We start from the raw sequence: 17,178 nt of genomic DNA, 5'->3' as shown, positions 1-17,178 counted from the left end.
ATGGTAGGGTATTTAAATAGTGGAGTAGGGTGGTGGGTTTTTAGTGAAGGGTTAGATGGTAGATGGTAGGGTATTTAAATAGTGTAGTAGGGTGGTAGGTTCGTAATGAGTGTAGGGTTAGATGGTAGATGGTAGGGTATATAAATAGTGTAGTAGGGTGGTAGGTTGGTAATGAGTGTAGGGTTAGATGGTAGATGGTAGGGTATTTAAATAGTGGAGTAGGGTGGTGGGTTTTTAGTGTAGGGTTAGATGGTAGATGGTAGGGTATTTAAATAGTGTAGTAGGGTGGTAGGTTCGTAATGAGTGTAGGGTTAGATGGTAGATGGTAGGGTATATAAATAGTGTAGTAGGGTGGTAGGTTGTTAATGAGTGTAGGGTTAGATGGTAGATGGTAGGGTATATAAATAGTGTAGTAGGGTGGTAGGTTGTTAATGAGTGTAGGGTTAGATGGTAGGGTATTTAAATAGTGTAGTAGGGTGGTGGGTTTTTAGTGAAGGGTTAGATGGTAGGGTATTTGTTGATTTATTCATTATTATTTGTATTTATTTTCAATCAAAGTGTAAGGAAGTTATATTCCAGTCTAGCAGCCCTTACAAAAAAAGGTTGCCGTTTTGAAACTGCAGTAAAACTGGAGTAACTGTATTTTGGATGCAATATTTGCAGAATAACTGCAGTTATACTGCAAAATTACTGCAGTAAAAAAAACTTATTTTGAATGCAGTATTTGCAGCATACTCCAGTTATCCTGCACTCTAACTGCAATATTTGTTCGTACGGGAGGTGGCGGCAATGCAACATTTATTAGACGCCCAACGCCGTTAAACCTGATCGAAGAAGAAGTTGTATTGTTTTGATTCATTGAAGTCGCACACAGCCGAAATACCGTGTGTCTGCAGGTAGGAATAACTTAGATAGCTGTTCATCTTCCCATGCAATGTAGTATGTTTTACATGCGTTTTTACTTTATGCACATGTTTTTACTTTCGCATTGTTCATTAACGATTTACAGCTAGCTAGTTAACTGGTCAACTGGCTAAAGGGTTAGTGCTATCTGGAGTCCCTGGGACGTCCCTAACCCCAAATCCTCCCCTTAACCCCTACCCATTTTAAATGTAAGCTTCAATGTGTTAGGGACGTCCCAAGGACCCCGGATTGCATGAATCCTGGCTAAAGCTAACAGGCTAGTGAAAGAGGGTTATCTGGCTACACATCACATTATCTTGCCGGTAGCTGAGGAACGTCCTTCTCCGGTCTCCAGACCGTGGGCTCGTTCTGCATGCAGCCGCAACCAGGTTCTACCAGGAAGTCCCCACCAGGAAGTCCCCGGGGCTGCAGCAAGCCATAACGGCTAGCTAGTTAGCACAAAATTACACGTTTCTTCAACCAACCAAAAAATGGAACAAACATTATACACACACATTGAGTTGTTGCTACCAAAAAGTCAATGTGGGTATTCATCTTGTTCATTCCCAGCGCGCATTTCCACCCATACGAAAAAAAGATTAGTCGGAGTGCAGTATAACTGCAAATACTGCGACCATAATACATTTTTCTTTTTTACTGCCGTAATTGTGCAATGTAACTGCAGTTATTATGCAATTACTGCGTCCAAAACACCACAGTTGACTGCAGTTTGAAGGCTGCAATCTTTTGTTTTAAGGGCAGGGTGTTGTTGCAGATATAGCATATGGTGTAAAAGTATGTGGCCTTTTCTGTAGCCTACAGGCTGGAGATGTCATGTATGGCACTGTAATGAGATGCAAACTTATGTAGATTTCTCTGATCAAATAGCCAAATCTAAAAATGTTTTGACATGTTAACAAACAACATCATAACGGGTCAAAGTAAAATGGTAAATATGGAATGGACATCAGGCGACTCACAACTAATGTCCAGGAGTTTTTTTCCCTGTGGGCAAAATTGTCATGATCAGTGGTTTCGAGTTCGTATCCGTCAAATAAAATACTTCTGCATTTCCCGCTGTGTAAACACATTGCAAATAGGCTTAGGATAACTCCTCCTGATAAAGTTGGGTAGCTGATATTCATAGCTTTTAAATAGCCAAATTGATTAGTCACATTACTCCTGAGTGGCAGCAGCGGTCTAAGGCACTGCATCTCAGTGCTAGAGGCGTCACTACAGGCCCTGGTTCGATTCCAGGCTGTATCCCTACCGGCTGTGATTGGGAAACCCATAGGGCGGTCCACAATTGGCCCAGCGTCGTTAGGATTTGGCTGGGGTAGGTCGTCATTGTATATAAGAATTTGTTCTTAACTGACTTGCCTAGTTAAATAAACAGGAATCGGGACTAATCAAACCAATGCAATGGCCTGTTTTTACAAATGGTGGGCCTACCACACGGATGGGCATTTCTAAACTTCCATTGCAGCAGACATGGTAGGCTACACCCCAGTACGTCCTATTTGCTCCTGTCTGTACATCTCTTTTTGTTGCGGCGTTGATTCCCGTGTCCACAGAGGTTTATTTATCGGTTAAGTCCGGACCAAATCTGATCCAATCATAGACCTTTATGTTTGGTTCAGATTTTGTCCAGTCTGACCCGGCCTTGATTTGGCCCAAATGTAGACGTCTTTTCACCTTTCATTCATAACCCCACTTCAACACCTGGAAAATATGCATATTCAAAGTCATTCTAGTTTTGGCGGGGGCCATTTTTTTTCTCTCACTTAAGGCAAAACAGCCAGGACCGGCCCTGCACAGAGTTTGATGTGAAGGTAGAGCAAGATTTATTTTATTTATTTCACCTTTATTTAACCAGGTAGGCTAGTTGAGAACAAGTTCTCATTTACAACTGCGACCTGGCCAAGATAAAGGATAGCAGTTCGACACAAACAACAACACAGAGTTACACATGGAATAAACAAAACGTACAGTCAATAATACAGTAGAACAAAAGAAAACAAAAAGTCTATATACAGTGAGTGCAAATGAGGTAAGTTAAGGCAATAAATAGGCCATGGTGGCGAAGTAATTACAATATAGCAATTAAACACTGGAATGGTAGCTGTGCAGAAGATGAATGTGCAAGTAGAGATTCTGGGGTGCAAAGGAGCAAGATAAATAAATAAATACAGTATGGGGATGAGGTAGGTAGATAGATGGGCTGTTTACAGATGGGCTATGTGCAGTGATCTGTGAACTGCTCTGACAGCTGGTGCTTAAAGCTAGTGAGGGAGATATGAGTCTCCAGCTTCAGAGATTTTTGCAGTTCGTTCCAGTTATTGGTAGCAGAGAACTGGAAGGAAAGACGGCCAAAGGAGGAATTGGCTTTGGGGGTGACCAGTGAGATATACCTGCTGGAGCGCGTGCTACGAGTGGGTGCTGCTATGGTGACCAGTGAGCTGAGATAAGGGGGGACTTTACCTAGCAGAGACTTGTAGATGACCTGTAGCCAGTGGGTTTGGCGACGAGTATGAAGCGAAGGCCAACCAACGAGAGCGTACAGGTCGCAGTGGTGGGTAGTATATGGGGCTTTGGTGACAAAACGGATGGCACTGTGATAGACTGCATCCAGCTTGTTGAGTAGGGTATTGGAGGCTATTTTATAGATGACATCACCGAAGTCGAGGATCGGTAGGATGGTCAGTTTTACGAGGGTATGTTTGGCAGCATGAGTGAAGGATGCTTTGTTGCGATATAGGAAGCCAATTCTAGATTTAATTTTGGATTGGAGATGTTTGATGTGAGTCTGGAAGGAGAGTTTACAGTCTAACCAGAAACCTAGGTATTTGTAGTTGTCCACATACCAATTTGTAAGTCGCTCTGCATAAGAGCGTCTGCTAAATGACTTAAATGTAAAATGTAAATGTATTCTAAGTCAGAGCTGGGCGTGGATCAGGTTACCTTGTTAGCCAGCTAGATGGATGAATTTCTCTCATGACAGCCAACAATATAACTAAACTAAATGCAGTGGTGGAAAAAGTACCCAATTGTCATACTTGAGTAAAAGTAAAGATACCTTTAAAAGAAAATGACTCAAAGTAAAAGTGAGTCACACAGTAGAATTCTACTTGAGTAATACTTTGAAAGTATTTGGTTTTAAATATACTGAAGTATCAAAAGTAAATGCAATTGCTAAAATGTACTTAAATATCAAAAGTAAAAGTATGAACCATTTCAACTGAAGGTTGCTGGATCGAATCCCCGAGCTGACAAGGTTAAAATCTGTTGTTCTGCCCCTGAACAAGGCAGTTAACCCACTGTTCCCCGGTAGACCGTCATTCTAAATAATAATTTGTTCTGACTTGCCTAGTTAAATAAAAACATATTTTGAAATTCCTTATATTAAGCAAAGCAGATGGACACATTTTTTAAATATTTTTTTCATATACGGATAGCCAGGGGCACGCTCCAACACTCCGACAACCATTTACAAACGAAGCATGTGTTTAGTGAGTACGCCAGGTCAGCCAGTAGGGATGACCAGGGATGTTCTCTTGATAAGTGTGTCAATTAGACAATTTTCCTGTTCTGTTAAGCATTCAAAATATAATTAGTACTTTTGGGTGTCAGGGAACATTTATGGAGTAAAAAGTACATAATTTGCTTAAGGGAGGAAGTGAAGTTAAAGTTGTCAAAAATATAGAAAGTAAAACTTTTTGAAGTACTTTACACAACTGGTTACAGCTTTACTCTAAAATGGATTAAATAAATAAAAATCCTCATCAATATACACACACGATACCCGATAATGACAAAGTGAAAACAGGTTTTTAGCAAATGTAAATAAATATTCACATAAGTATTCGGACCCTTTGCTATGAAACTCAAAATTGAGCTCAGCTGCATCCTATTTCCATTGATCATCCTTGAGATGTTTCTACAAATTGATTGGGGTCCACCTGTGATAAATTCAATTGATTGGACATGATTTGGAAAGGCACACACCTGTCTATATAAGGGCCCACAGTTGACAGTGCATGTCAGAGCAAAAACCAAGACATGAGTTCGAAGGAATTGTGGCCTCCATCATTCTTAAATGGAAGAGGTTTAGAACCACCAACATTCTTCCTAGAGCTGGCTTCCCGGCCAAACTGAGCAATCGGGGGAGAAGGGCCTTGGTCAGAGAGTTGACCAAGAACCCGATGGTCACTCTGACAGAGCTCTAGAGTTCCTCTGTGGAGATGGGAGAATCTTCCAGAAGGACAACCATCTCTGCAGCACTCCACCAATCAGGCCTGTATGGTAGAGTGACCAGACAGAAGCCGCTCCTCAGTAAAAGGCACATGACAGCCCGCTTGGAGTTTGCCAAAAGGCACCTAAAGGACTCTCAGACCATGAGAAACAAGATTATTTGGTCTGATGAAACCAAGATTGAACTCTTTGACCTGAATGCCAAGCGTCACGTCTGGAGGAAACCTGGCACCATCCCTACGGGGAAGCGTGGTGGCAGCATCATGCTGTTTTGATGTTTTTCAGCAGCAGGGACTGGGAGACTAGTCAGGATCGAGGGAAAGATGAACGGAGCAAAGTACAGAGAGATCTTTGATGAAAACCTGCTCCAGAGCACTCAGGACTTCAGACTGGGGCGACGGTTCACCTTCCAACAGGACAATGACCCTAAGCACACAGCCAAGACAACGCAGGAGTGGCTTCGGGACAAGTCTCTGAATGTCCTTGAGTGGCCCAGCCAGAGCCCAGACTTGAACCCTATTGAACATCTCTGGAGAGACCTGAAACTAGCTGTGCAGCGACGCTCCCCATCCAACCTGACAGAGCTTGAGAGGATCTGCAGAGAAGAATGGGAGAAATTCCCCAAATACGGGTGTGCCAAGCTTGTAGAGTCATACCCAAGGAGACTCGAGGCTGTAATCACTGCCAAAGGTGCTTCAACAAAGTACTGAGTAAAGGTTCTGAATACTAAATGTGATATTTCATTTTTTTTTTAAATGTATATAAATGTGCAAAATTATAAACTGTTTTTCGATTTGTCATTATTGGGTATGGTGTGTAGATTGAGGATTTTTTATTTGTTTTTAATCCATTTTAGAATAAGTATGTAACGTTACAAAATGTGGAAAAAGTCAAGGGGTCTGAACTTTCCAAATGCACTGTACATGGAGACTTAATCAAGCTAGTCATCTTGAGTACTTTCTTGTCTCTTTCTCTCTTGCATCAAAGGTTAAAGTATTGATAGGAGACCAAATGAGGTCAAACGATGTAATTGTCCTTCACATAACTCTTACAGAATTTCCTCTTGGACAGGGATATTGGAGATTGAATTAGTCTACTGGAGGACAATTTGTTCTTAACTAGGACAATAATTTATAACTGAATTTTTCCAGTACAACATACAGGACCAGTCAAAAGTTGACACACCTACTCATTGCAGGGTTTTTATTTTTTCTATTTTCTACATTGTAGAATAATAGTGAAGACATCACAACTATGAAATAACACATATGGAATCATGTAGTAACCAAAAGTGTTAAACAAATGAAATAATATTTTCTATTTGAGATTCTTGAAAGTAGACACCCTTTGCCTTGATGACAGCTTTGCACACTCTTGGCCTTCTCTTCACACTGGTTGGTCCTGTGGGTCTCTGGATGGGAGTCTGCTAGATGACTGAATGTAAATGTTGAGCGGCTTGGGTGCAGGTAGATTGTATGTTTTAAAATTCTATAAAAAACATCATGGATAGGCTATTACTGTTGACCAAATGATTGTTTTATAAAAATCTACAGGAACGTTGTCGCAAAATCACAGGAAATGACCTACATACTCAAAATGCTTCGGTAAGAGGAAGGAAATGTCAGGGTCGTCATTTTTGGTTTATCGTCCCAGCTCTTAGCATGCCTTAATTTTGCTATTTGAACGGTTATAACAGGGCATTTGCCTGACAAATAACCATTACCAAACTTCCATGACCGTCACAGCCCTAGTAGGCAGCCATCCAGATAGTTAGCTAGTTTATAAAAAAGACGCTTGGACACTCATTCCATGTTGTTCAGGTTACTATATTATGTTGTTGGTTACCATGCTACGGGAATATCTCCTCTCCATCTCTGCTTCTTCTCTTCCTCCTCTCCTTGTCTTCTCTCCTCCTCCTCTTCTTCCTGTCTTCTCTCCTCCTCCTATTCTCCCCCTCTAACTCTCCCTCTCTCCTCAAGTGATGAAGACCTCCCAGTCAGCAGAGACAGAAGGCGATAAGGTCACTTCCTGGGTGTCTGTGTGCCCCAGGGGCTTGTGGGAGGTTTGTCAGAGGAGGAAACGAGGGGCGGAGCCAGCTGACCCCTCTGGAGACGTCTACCCCGGGATTGGCTCTCTGTGTCGGGTCAGAGTTCAACTCCAAGGGGAACCTACAAATGTCCCGGAGCTGTCACTCAAACCTGACCTGCCAATCGCAGTCCTTTCAGATGCCCAGGTCCCACCCCTACAGCGCTCCCAGGGTACCATGCTGCAAGTCCCGCTTGGTGATTGGATCATTCTGAGGCTGGGGGAGGGGCAGTGTGACATCACAGAGGGGTGTGTGGAGGGGATGAGAGCTGGAGACAAGTGTGAGGTAAGTAGAGGCTCACACACCAATAGCATCACACTGAATCAGAATGTACCGGCTGTTACCCATTCACTCTTCATAAAGCTGGTCTTAACCTTTCACGTCTTTGACCCTCGTGTCCCCAGGTAATGCTGACCCCACTAACAGACCGACTCCGGGAAGGAGAAGAGGAGCAGAAGAGAGCAGGCCCTGACCAGTCCCTGTGTATAACAGTAGAGCTCCAGTCCTTCTCTCCTGGCCATGAGTCCTGGCAGCTGTCAGCTGGAGAGAAGTGGGGTTGGGTGATGTCACACAAGCAGAGGGGAGGGGACAGGTTCAGGGCGGGGGACATGTGGGGGGCGGCAGACAGCTACAGCCGAGCCATCAAACTCCTCATCACCCTAAAACTACACACCCGGCTGGAAGGGGAGGAGATGACTCCGATAGAGGAGGAGGAGGAGGATGAGGAGACGGAGAAGAAAGATAGCCTAGAGGGCCCTACAGATCGTCAGTACCGTTCCACCAAGGCCTCTCTCTACTCCAACCTATCCCTCTGTCAGCTGAAACTAGGCCAGTGGTCCCGGGCCAGGGGCTGTGCCTCCAGGTAAGGCTAGGAAATGCCAGGGACCTCACCAGTACTTCATTTGTAAATCTGGAATTCCCAGAACACATAGTGAGCATGGGGGGGCTCTGAGGTACCGTCCCAAACACATTGAGAAGAAAAGTGTCTAACACAACGTAGCGGCCAGGGGCGAAAATCTGATATCAACTTTGGGGGGGACAATTACATGAAATTTTCTCAAGAGCAATTCCTGAGGGGGACACCAAAAGTAGTGCTGTAACACATAGCCTACATTGTAATATGGTAAATGTATATTGAGGAACCAAAGAAATAAGGTGTTTGCCGTACTCCTAACTACCGGTACCCAAAACTACACAACTACTCACAACAGCAATACCATTGCCTTTAACAAATCTTAGTTCAGTCACCAGTTTAAGTTGAGAGTGGGGGTATCCATGTCATTTTCCAATTATGTTCCTATTTTACAAGTAAAAAAATGGAGAACCTTTCATAATGTTGCCAAACAAAGACTCAACAAACTTACCTGAGACTCCCTGTCTCTGCCAGTCTGTCCCTGCATATCTGTCCCCAACTCTGCTGTCTGTGTGCCATCTGTTGCCTGCTCTGCCTAATGACATCATTGTGAAACATTTCCATTAGAATTTCATTTCTTTCTTATGAACATTTTATCAACTAGTCTTTGAGATATTAGGCTACTAGGGTTCTTACTTTGCGTTTTGGTGTACTGAAAAATACTCTGATGTCCGTCTTTTATTTGTCTGCCATTTTTCTACCTGGCTGGCTGGCTACACACACACACATGGCATTTTTTTGCCTTTACCTCCCTTATCTCACATCATTTGCTCACATTGTATATAGTCTTATTTTTTTCTACTGCATCATTGATTGTATGTTTGTTTTACTCCATGTGTAACTCTGCGTTGTCGTATGTGTCAAACTGCTTTGCTTTATCTTGGCCAGGTTGCAATTGTAAATGAGAACTTGTTCTCAACTTGCCTACCTGGTTAAATAAAGGTGAAATAAAATAAAAATAAAATAAATAAAAAAAGGTTATTTACAGTAGGAGAATGGGCTTCTATCATATCTTTTATCATTCTATTTGGGCTTCGATCTAAAAGGTAGCTAGCAAATGTGAAACGGATTAAAATGACAAGAGTTGACAGCTGTATGAGTTCACCATTTACACAACATATGCTGCAACCTTTGTAATTTTAATAGTTTCTTTCATATTGGCTGGCTTCCAACAATAGCTGAATTTGCAAAGCTAGCGAGCACCAATTCAGTTTCAGTGGTGTTTGCTATAATCTTTGCTACCCGGGTTAAATAAAATAAATAAATAAAAGTTCCCTTGCGACAATTTAGCTTTTGCAACGAGACCATTAAATATATTTAAGACGATGGTAGAAGAGAGTGTAGTTCAGTTTGGACTTCAGTTTATCGCTAACCTTATCACAGAGACTTTGAAGCACTAACTTACATCATCTGCATGCTGATCTCGGAATAAATTGACGATAGCAAAGATTCCATCTTTGACGAGGCCACATAAATGGAATAGGTACTAGCTAGCTTAATAGTTAATATTTGCGCGCTAGCTCTGCATATTCAACTAGTGTGTGTGCGCGATTGACTGGATTAACCTCACGTCAGTTACGTTCATTGAGTGCCTTTCAGACAGTGGCTACAACCCCTCTGTTACCTTGCCAGTGGATCAAACCATTGTGAGGAAAAGGGTGGGGGGGTCGCAATCTTTTGAAACTTAAAAACGCGCTATTATAAGTGTCTATAATCAGCACAATTGCTTTCATTGCGTATTATTAATATTATTTCAATTACATAGTTATGTTTCAGTGATATATTGGGGGGGACAAATCATATTTTTCCCAGGATGGGGGGGGTCGTGTGTCCCCCGTCCCCCCCGGGATTTCCGCCCCTGGTAGCGGCAGACAGAGTAAACAGCCAAGTAGCCTGCTGTCTATGGAGGTGAAATGGACAGCACTCTCCAAGTAGCCTACTGTCTATGGTGGTGAAATGGACAGCACTCTCCAAGGTGCTGATTAAGTCAAAGCATTTTAGACGTCACTGCAGTTTGCCCACATACTTGAGTATAGCTGCGTGCAGTTACACAAGTCCACATTTCTTAGAGCCTAATTTTCTAGACATCAGTGTACAGCAACATTTTTAGACGACACTGCAGAACACCTGCCATATACCCACATACTCAGCTGTGGGGCTTACAAGACCTGCATTTCATATCATTTAAGACGTCAGTGTAGCTGTAGAACAAATATCAGAATAAAACTTCAAATCAAATAAATCATTGTAGGATACAGCAGAACACACACATGAGAATATATAGGCCTCCTGCCTATGTGATAATATGAAGCACATATTCAGATTACCTTGAACAGTACAGAACAAGTTTGTAAAGGAAGAAAAATGTAATACCTTAGTTTTCAAAACCTCCCACAACGACTCTCCCCATGTCAAATCCATTTAACTCTTGAGAGTCAACTTCTTGCTCAAAGCCATGAGCGGGCCTGTGATGTTTAGTCTCCTCAGGCTGTTCTGAAGACTGGCTGTAGTGTCTATTTTGTTTTCATTTTGACTGTGAACTATAACCTGGGTGTCCTCTCTAGCCTTGTCTACAAATGCGCCTGTTCAAAAACCTTTTTTCTGAGGGCTATTTGTTGTTTCTTTACGTCTGAGACATAGGATGTTAATTTACTGTACATCCCACCCACTATTTTGCTAGTTTAATCCTTCCAGTTGTTTCTAGACCCAAGCTCCCTACTTTTTTGCATGTTGTACAGCCCAACTTTGAATTCTGCATGACAAGCCAGGGGTTATACGTTTGCTTGTTCTTGAACTGCAAACTGCACCACCCCCCCCCCCATCATCTCCCTCTCCATCAGTGGATGCAAATAGGTGCCAGAACAAACAGTCAAATCTGAGAGGTGCTGGATCCTGTTCCTGCAGGATCCGTCTCAAATTAACCACTGGACCTCACGATACAATATCATGATACTTGGGTGCTGACACACCATGTATTGCGATTGTCACAATCATGGCCGCTGGAAGATGTTTTTGGGTTGGAGGGCTGTTGACGGGCGGAAGGGGGGGTGGGGGTGCTGAGGAGTATTTCTCTTCGTTCATACAGGAGTAAAAAAAGGCCTAGTTCACTAATTTGCTCATTTGTATGTGACTCGTTTCAGGAAACTAGGCCTATGTCGCGTCACTACTTCACAGTAGAGGCATTTGAACGTAAATATTTATTTTTAATCAAAATGTGTTTTTTGTCAGAAATGCCTTCTGCAATATGTGAACTTTCATGTGCCTTAATAACAAACGTGTATTCCATCTGTAAATATGAATAAAATTGTTAAATTACGAGCCTAGTTGGTTTAGCCACGGAAAAAGACAGGAACCTTCCCGCTAGCCATGATTGGCCGAAATAATGGATGGGATGGACAAGCCGAGAGATGAGTTCTGATTGGTCTACCATGTAGCACCACCTGTCTATAATGAGATGGTCAGTATGTGTAGGTAATCCTTTCTAATGTGGCTTTTTGAAGCTAACATGAATAACTGCAAAAGTGTTGCTTTCCACTTTCTGGAGGACAGAGTTTTGAAATAGGTCGAATGCCGGTGGAAGCACAGTATGATAGCTAAGGAGATGGAGAAAATTCGTTTGAATGCAAATATGCGGAGGGAGTTGAAAAGTAAACACACATAGAAGGCTGTTGTAATTCGGAGACCGGTGTTTTATACATCTTCAAACTAAGGGCAACCATGGCATCCATGACAGAGAGGGAGAAGTGTCCATCCATGTATTTGGGTAAGAGAGTCCAGCTAGCTACATTTTCAGATATTATACGTTTCTAATTTAGTCAGAAAGACGTTTTCATTTCAAGTTAAAGCGTACTGTTAGTTAGCTGGCTCACTAGCTAACGTTTCGTGAATGATCTGTGTAGTAATATTCATATCTCACAGCCATTTGCATTGCTAGCTAACATTGAATCTAGTTTGTTAGCTACATGCAGAGTAGTAATGTTATAAATTAGGATTATGGGTCATTGTTTAGCTATCTAGCTACATTTCTAAACAATAGACTCCACTATGTAAGGTACCATTTTACTGTACCGTTCACACCTTCTGTGTCCTGTGCATGTGACGAATACATTTTTGATTTGATATAGTTTGTATTTACCAGAGACGGTAATGTGAAGAACAACATGACCTGCACCAAAGTCAAATTAGAATATAACATTAGGCCAACGAGACAGTTTTCCAAGTTCTAAAATTCTCCAGTAGAATGCCCTGCTTTTATTTTGTCACACTCACAACTGTAAGCTATTTCCTGTAATTGGCTCGCCATTAACTTGTAAATAATGATCTTGTTGTGAGTTTGTTTCTGTAATAATGAATACAAATTAGCTAAAGTTAAGACGTTGTCAGTTATGATGTGGTCATTATTTAAACTGGCTAGCCAGCTAACTTAACGTTAGCTATCTAGCTAACAAGCTAGAAACTAACCAAAACATTGTTTAGAAAGTTGCTTTTAGGTGCCTGGTTTGCTAGATTGACATAAACAGATGGGTTTATTGGTATTAAAATACACCAGTTATGCTATTTTGGACCACCAGGCTGCTGATCTCATGCATGTGAATCCTTAAAGAGATGGGTGGGGCTAAGGCTTAAGAGGGTGTGAACAATGCTGAATGGGGTGTAGACAAAGAAGAGCTCTCCAGTACATGTACCTAAAGGCTCAAGGGCCATTTTCTCAAAAGTGGGGTTACAAGTTAATAAACTTTCAAAGCAGAATTACTTTCCCTCAACTGTAGTGTACATAATGATATACTGTTTTCTATCCCTGAGTCTCTACTTTTATCCAATGTAAAAAAAAAAAAAAAAATTAAAATGTTGATACATAAGACAAAAATCGAGCCGGTCGGTTACATATGCTCACAATCGATTCTCTATATATTGCGATTTGATACTGTGATTTGTTTATTACGATTCGACATTTCCAACGTACTGTTCGCCATGTCTGCTGCAGAGAGACGAGAGAGCATGACAAAATGTGTTTTGATCAGTCATGGAAAAATATGTTGGTTCCCTATTTCAAAAGAAAATGAACAAGGAAAAAAATACTCGTTTTGGGCAGGCACAGCTGACTAATGCAAAAATACTATTGAGATATATTGTCATAATATCCCAATATGTAACTATTTTATTTCCCACCAGATCCACGCTGCTGGAGCCCCAAGGGCTGAAGGCCTGGTACCGCCTTGGGCAGGCCAACCTGGAGGCAGGAGAGCTGGAGGAGGCCGACAGGGCCTTCAGGAAACTACAGGAGCTCCAGCCTGACTCTCCCTCCGCCCTGAGAGGACTGAGAGAGGTGGGGAGGAGGGAGCGAGAGACGAATAGCAGACTGGGACAGAGACTCGGCAAGATGTTCAGCTGAAGAGGGAGAGCGAGAGAGGACTGATAGCCAACTGGGACAGGGACTGAGTCAAATGTTCAGGGGATGGAGGCAAGAAGGAGAGGGTGACAATTAGCAGACTATTTTTTCATATCCACAAATAGTCTTAGGCTGCGTTCATATAAGTAGCCCAATTCTGATATTTTTTCCAATATTGGTCTTTGACCAATCACAAATAAAATTAATATCAGAATTGGGATGTCTGTGTGAATATTGGCACTGGATTATGGGATTTAAGTGTCAGTCATTTCTTTCTTTTTTTTCTCGAACTGTTAAGACCCTGGAGCTGTTCTAGAAAATACATCTAAGAAGTGGTATAGAAATTAGCTGGAATTATGGGTAGGACGGCTTTTCACAAACTCGGTCCTGGGGACTCCAAGAGCCACACATTTAGGTTTTTGCCCTAGCACTACATTACTAATTAAAATATCAAACTTGACGATGAGTTGGTTATTTGAATCAGCTGTGTAGTGTCAGGGCACCCCAGTTAGAAATGCTGGGCAGGATTAGGGTTGTAAAGGGAGGGTATATTACTGGAAACGTTCAAAGTTTACAAGTAAACTACCAGAATTTTGGTAACTTTCAGGTTTTGGGGAATTTAAACAAATTAGTTATCTTTTTTGGATACCTCAGATTATCTGTGGCCCTCTGGCTGTGTTTAGTCACATCAGACTTTTGATTAATCAGATCTTTTCACATTAGATCTCTTTTCAGAGCTGATCTGTTTAGTGGAAAAATACCAATTAGTGAAAAAAATAGCAGAATTGGGCTACCTGTGTAAACGCAGCCTGTGTGGCCTTAACACATGCAGGGCCGGATTAAGAAATCATAGGCCCCGGGGCTTAGTTTTTTTTAAATAGATTTCCACACATGGGGAATGTTTATTAGCAGGGTCCCCCCCAGAAAATTGGCCTTTTTTAAAAATGCAATTCTACATCATTTACATGACAGAAGACAGCTGAGTCTTTTAATACAACACAAATGAGTGGCTACTCTAACAAATCATTCTGGTCTTGACATCAAACAAACAATAGCCCAGGCCAATGATGCGGGGGAAAAAGATTGGACATCTTAGGAGGAGATATCTATGTGTATCTACATACATACAGTTGAAGTCAGAAGTTTATATACACCTTAGCTAAATACATTTAAACTCAGTTTTTCACAATTCCTGACATTTAATCCTAGTAAACATTCCCTGTCTTAGGTCAGTTAGGATCGCCACTTTATTTTAAGAATGTGAAATGTCAGAATAATAGTAGAGAGAATTATTTATTTCAGCTTTTATTTCTTTCATCACATTCCCAGTGGGTCAGAAGTTTACATACACTCAATTAGATTTTGGTAGCATTGCCTTTAAATTGTTTAACTTGGGTCAAACATTTCAGGTAGCCTTCCAGAAGCTTCCCACAATAAGTTGGGTGAATTTTAGCCCATTCCTCCTGACAGAGCTGGTGTAACTGAGTCAGGTTTGTAGGCCTCCTTGCTCGCACACACTTTTTCAGTTCTGCCCACAAATTTTCTATAGGATTGAGGTCAGGGTTTGTGATGGCCACTCCAATACCTTGACTTTGTTGTCTTTAAGCCATTTTGCCACAACTTTGGAAGTATGCTTGGGGTCATTGTCCATGTGGAAGACCCATTTGCGACCAAGCTTTAACTTCCTGACTGATGTCTTGATGTTGCTTCAATATATCCACATAATTTTCCTACCTCATGATGCCATCCATTTTGTGAAGTGCACCAGTCCCTCCTGCAGCAAAGCACCCCCACAACATGATGCTGCCACCCCCGTGCTTCACGGTTGGGATGGTGTTCTTCGGCTTGCAAGCCTCCCCCTTTTTCCTCCAATCATAAGTGGTCATTATGGCAAAACAGTTCTATTTTTGTTTCATCAGACCAGAGGACATTTCTCCAAAAAGTACGATCTTTGTCCCCATGTGCAGTTACAAACCGTAGTCTGGCTTTTTTATGCCGGTTTTGGAGCAGTGGCTTCTTCCTTGCTGAGCGGCCTTTCAGGTTATGTCGATATAGGACTCATTTTACTGTGGATATAGATACTTTTTGTACCCGTTTCCTCCAGCATCTTCACAAGGTCCTTCGCTGTTGTTCTGAGATTGATTTGCACTTTTCGCACCAAAGTACATTCATCTCTAGGAGACAGAACGCGTCTCCTTCCTGAGCGGTATGACGGCTGCGTGGTCCCATGGTGTTTTTACTTGCGTACTATTGTTTGTACAGATGAACTGGGCACCTTCAGGCATTTGGAAACTGCTCCCAAGGATGAACCAGACTTGTCTACAATTTTTTTTCTGGGGTCTTGGCTGATTTCTTTTGATTTTCCCATTATGTCAAGCAAAGAGGCACAGAGTTTGAAGGTAGGCCTTGAAATACATCCACAGGTACACCTCCAATTGACTCAAATGATGTCAATTAGCCTATCAGAAGCTTCTAAAGCCATGACATAATTTTCTGGAATTTCCAAGCTGTTTAAAGGCACAGTCAACTTTAGTGTATGTAAACTTCTGACCCACTGGAATTGTGATACAGTGGATTATAAGTGAAATAATCTATCTGTAAACAATTGTTGGAAAAATGACTTGTGTCATGCACAAAGTAGATGTCCTAACCGACTTGCCAAAACTATAGTTTGTTAACAAGACATTTGTGGAGTGGTTGAAAAACGAGTTTTAATGACTCCAACCTAAGTGGATGTAAACTTCCGACTTCAAATGTACATACACACACACTACCGGTCAAATGTTTTAGGACGCCTACTCATTCAAGGGTTTTTCTTTATTTTTACTATTTTCTACATTGTAGAATTAATAGTGAAGACATCAAAGCTATGAAATAACACATGGAATCATATAGTAACCAAAAAAGTGTTAAACAAATCAAATAGCTACCCTTTGCCTTGATGACAGCTTTCCACACTCTTGGCATTCTCTCAACCAGCTTCACCTGGAATGCTATTCCAACAGTCTTGGAGTTCACACACATACTGAGCACTTGTTGGCTGCTTTTCCTTCACTCTGTGGTCCTACTCATTCCAAACCATCTCAATTTGGTTGAGGTCGGGGGTTTGTGGAGGCCACAATGGTAAAATAGCCCTTACACAGCCTGGAGGTGTTTTTGGTCACGGTGGGAAATACACATGCGGAGATCATCCGTTCACCCACAGACAAGGCCAAGTATAGCCCACGATGATCTCCACTGCACGAGCCAGAGGGGCGCAAGACCGGACTGTCTCTCACATGGATAGGCAGACCATTCCATAAAAATGTAGCTTTGTAGGAGAAAGCCCTGCCTCCAGCTTTGAAATTCTAGGGACAATAAGGAGGCCTGTGTCTTGTGACCGTACGTATAGATGCAGTGCATGCGGAAAGTATTCAGACCCCTCAACTTTTTCCAAATTACATTACAGCCTTATTCTAAAATTGATTACATGTTTTTCCCCTCAACACGATACCCCATAATGATAAATCAGATTATTTATTTTTTTGGCAAATGTATATAAAATAAACTGAAATATCACATTTACATAAGTATTCAGACCCTTTACTCAGTACTTTGTTGAAGCACCTTTGGCAGTGATTACAGCCTCAAGTCTTC

General features: G+C 41.8%; 1 protein-coding gene across 1 annotated transcript; it reads left to right on the top strand.

The window, feature by feature from the left end:
* Window positions 1-827: 827 nt before the first annotated feature.
* Window positions 828-14,306, top strand: fkbpl (FKBP prolyl isomerase like). Its single transcript, XM_029724317.1, has 4 exons — window positions 828-896; window positions 7,134-7,525; window positions 7,645-8,102; window positions 13,326-14,306. The coding sequence occupies exons 2-4, from the start codon at window positions 7,136-7,138 to the stop codon at window positions 13,543-13,545; spliced, it is 1,068 nt and encodes a 355-aa protein (XP_029580177.1). The 5' UTR covers window positions 828-896; window positions 7,134-7,135; the 3' UTR covers window positions 13,546-14,306.
* Window positions 14,307-17,178: the final 2,872 nt, after the last annotated feature.

Source organism: Salmo trutta, chromosome 30 (assembly GCF_901001165.1).
Source record: "Salmo trutta chromosome 30, fSalTru1.1, whole genome shotgun sequence".
Lineage (NCBI taxonomy): Eukaryota > Metazoa > Chordata > Actinopteri > Salmoniformes > Salmonidae > Salmo > Salmo trutta.
The sequence above is the reverse complement of the archived record's forward strand: the minus strand, read 5'-3'. Positions and strand labels throughout refer to the sequence as shown.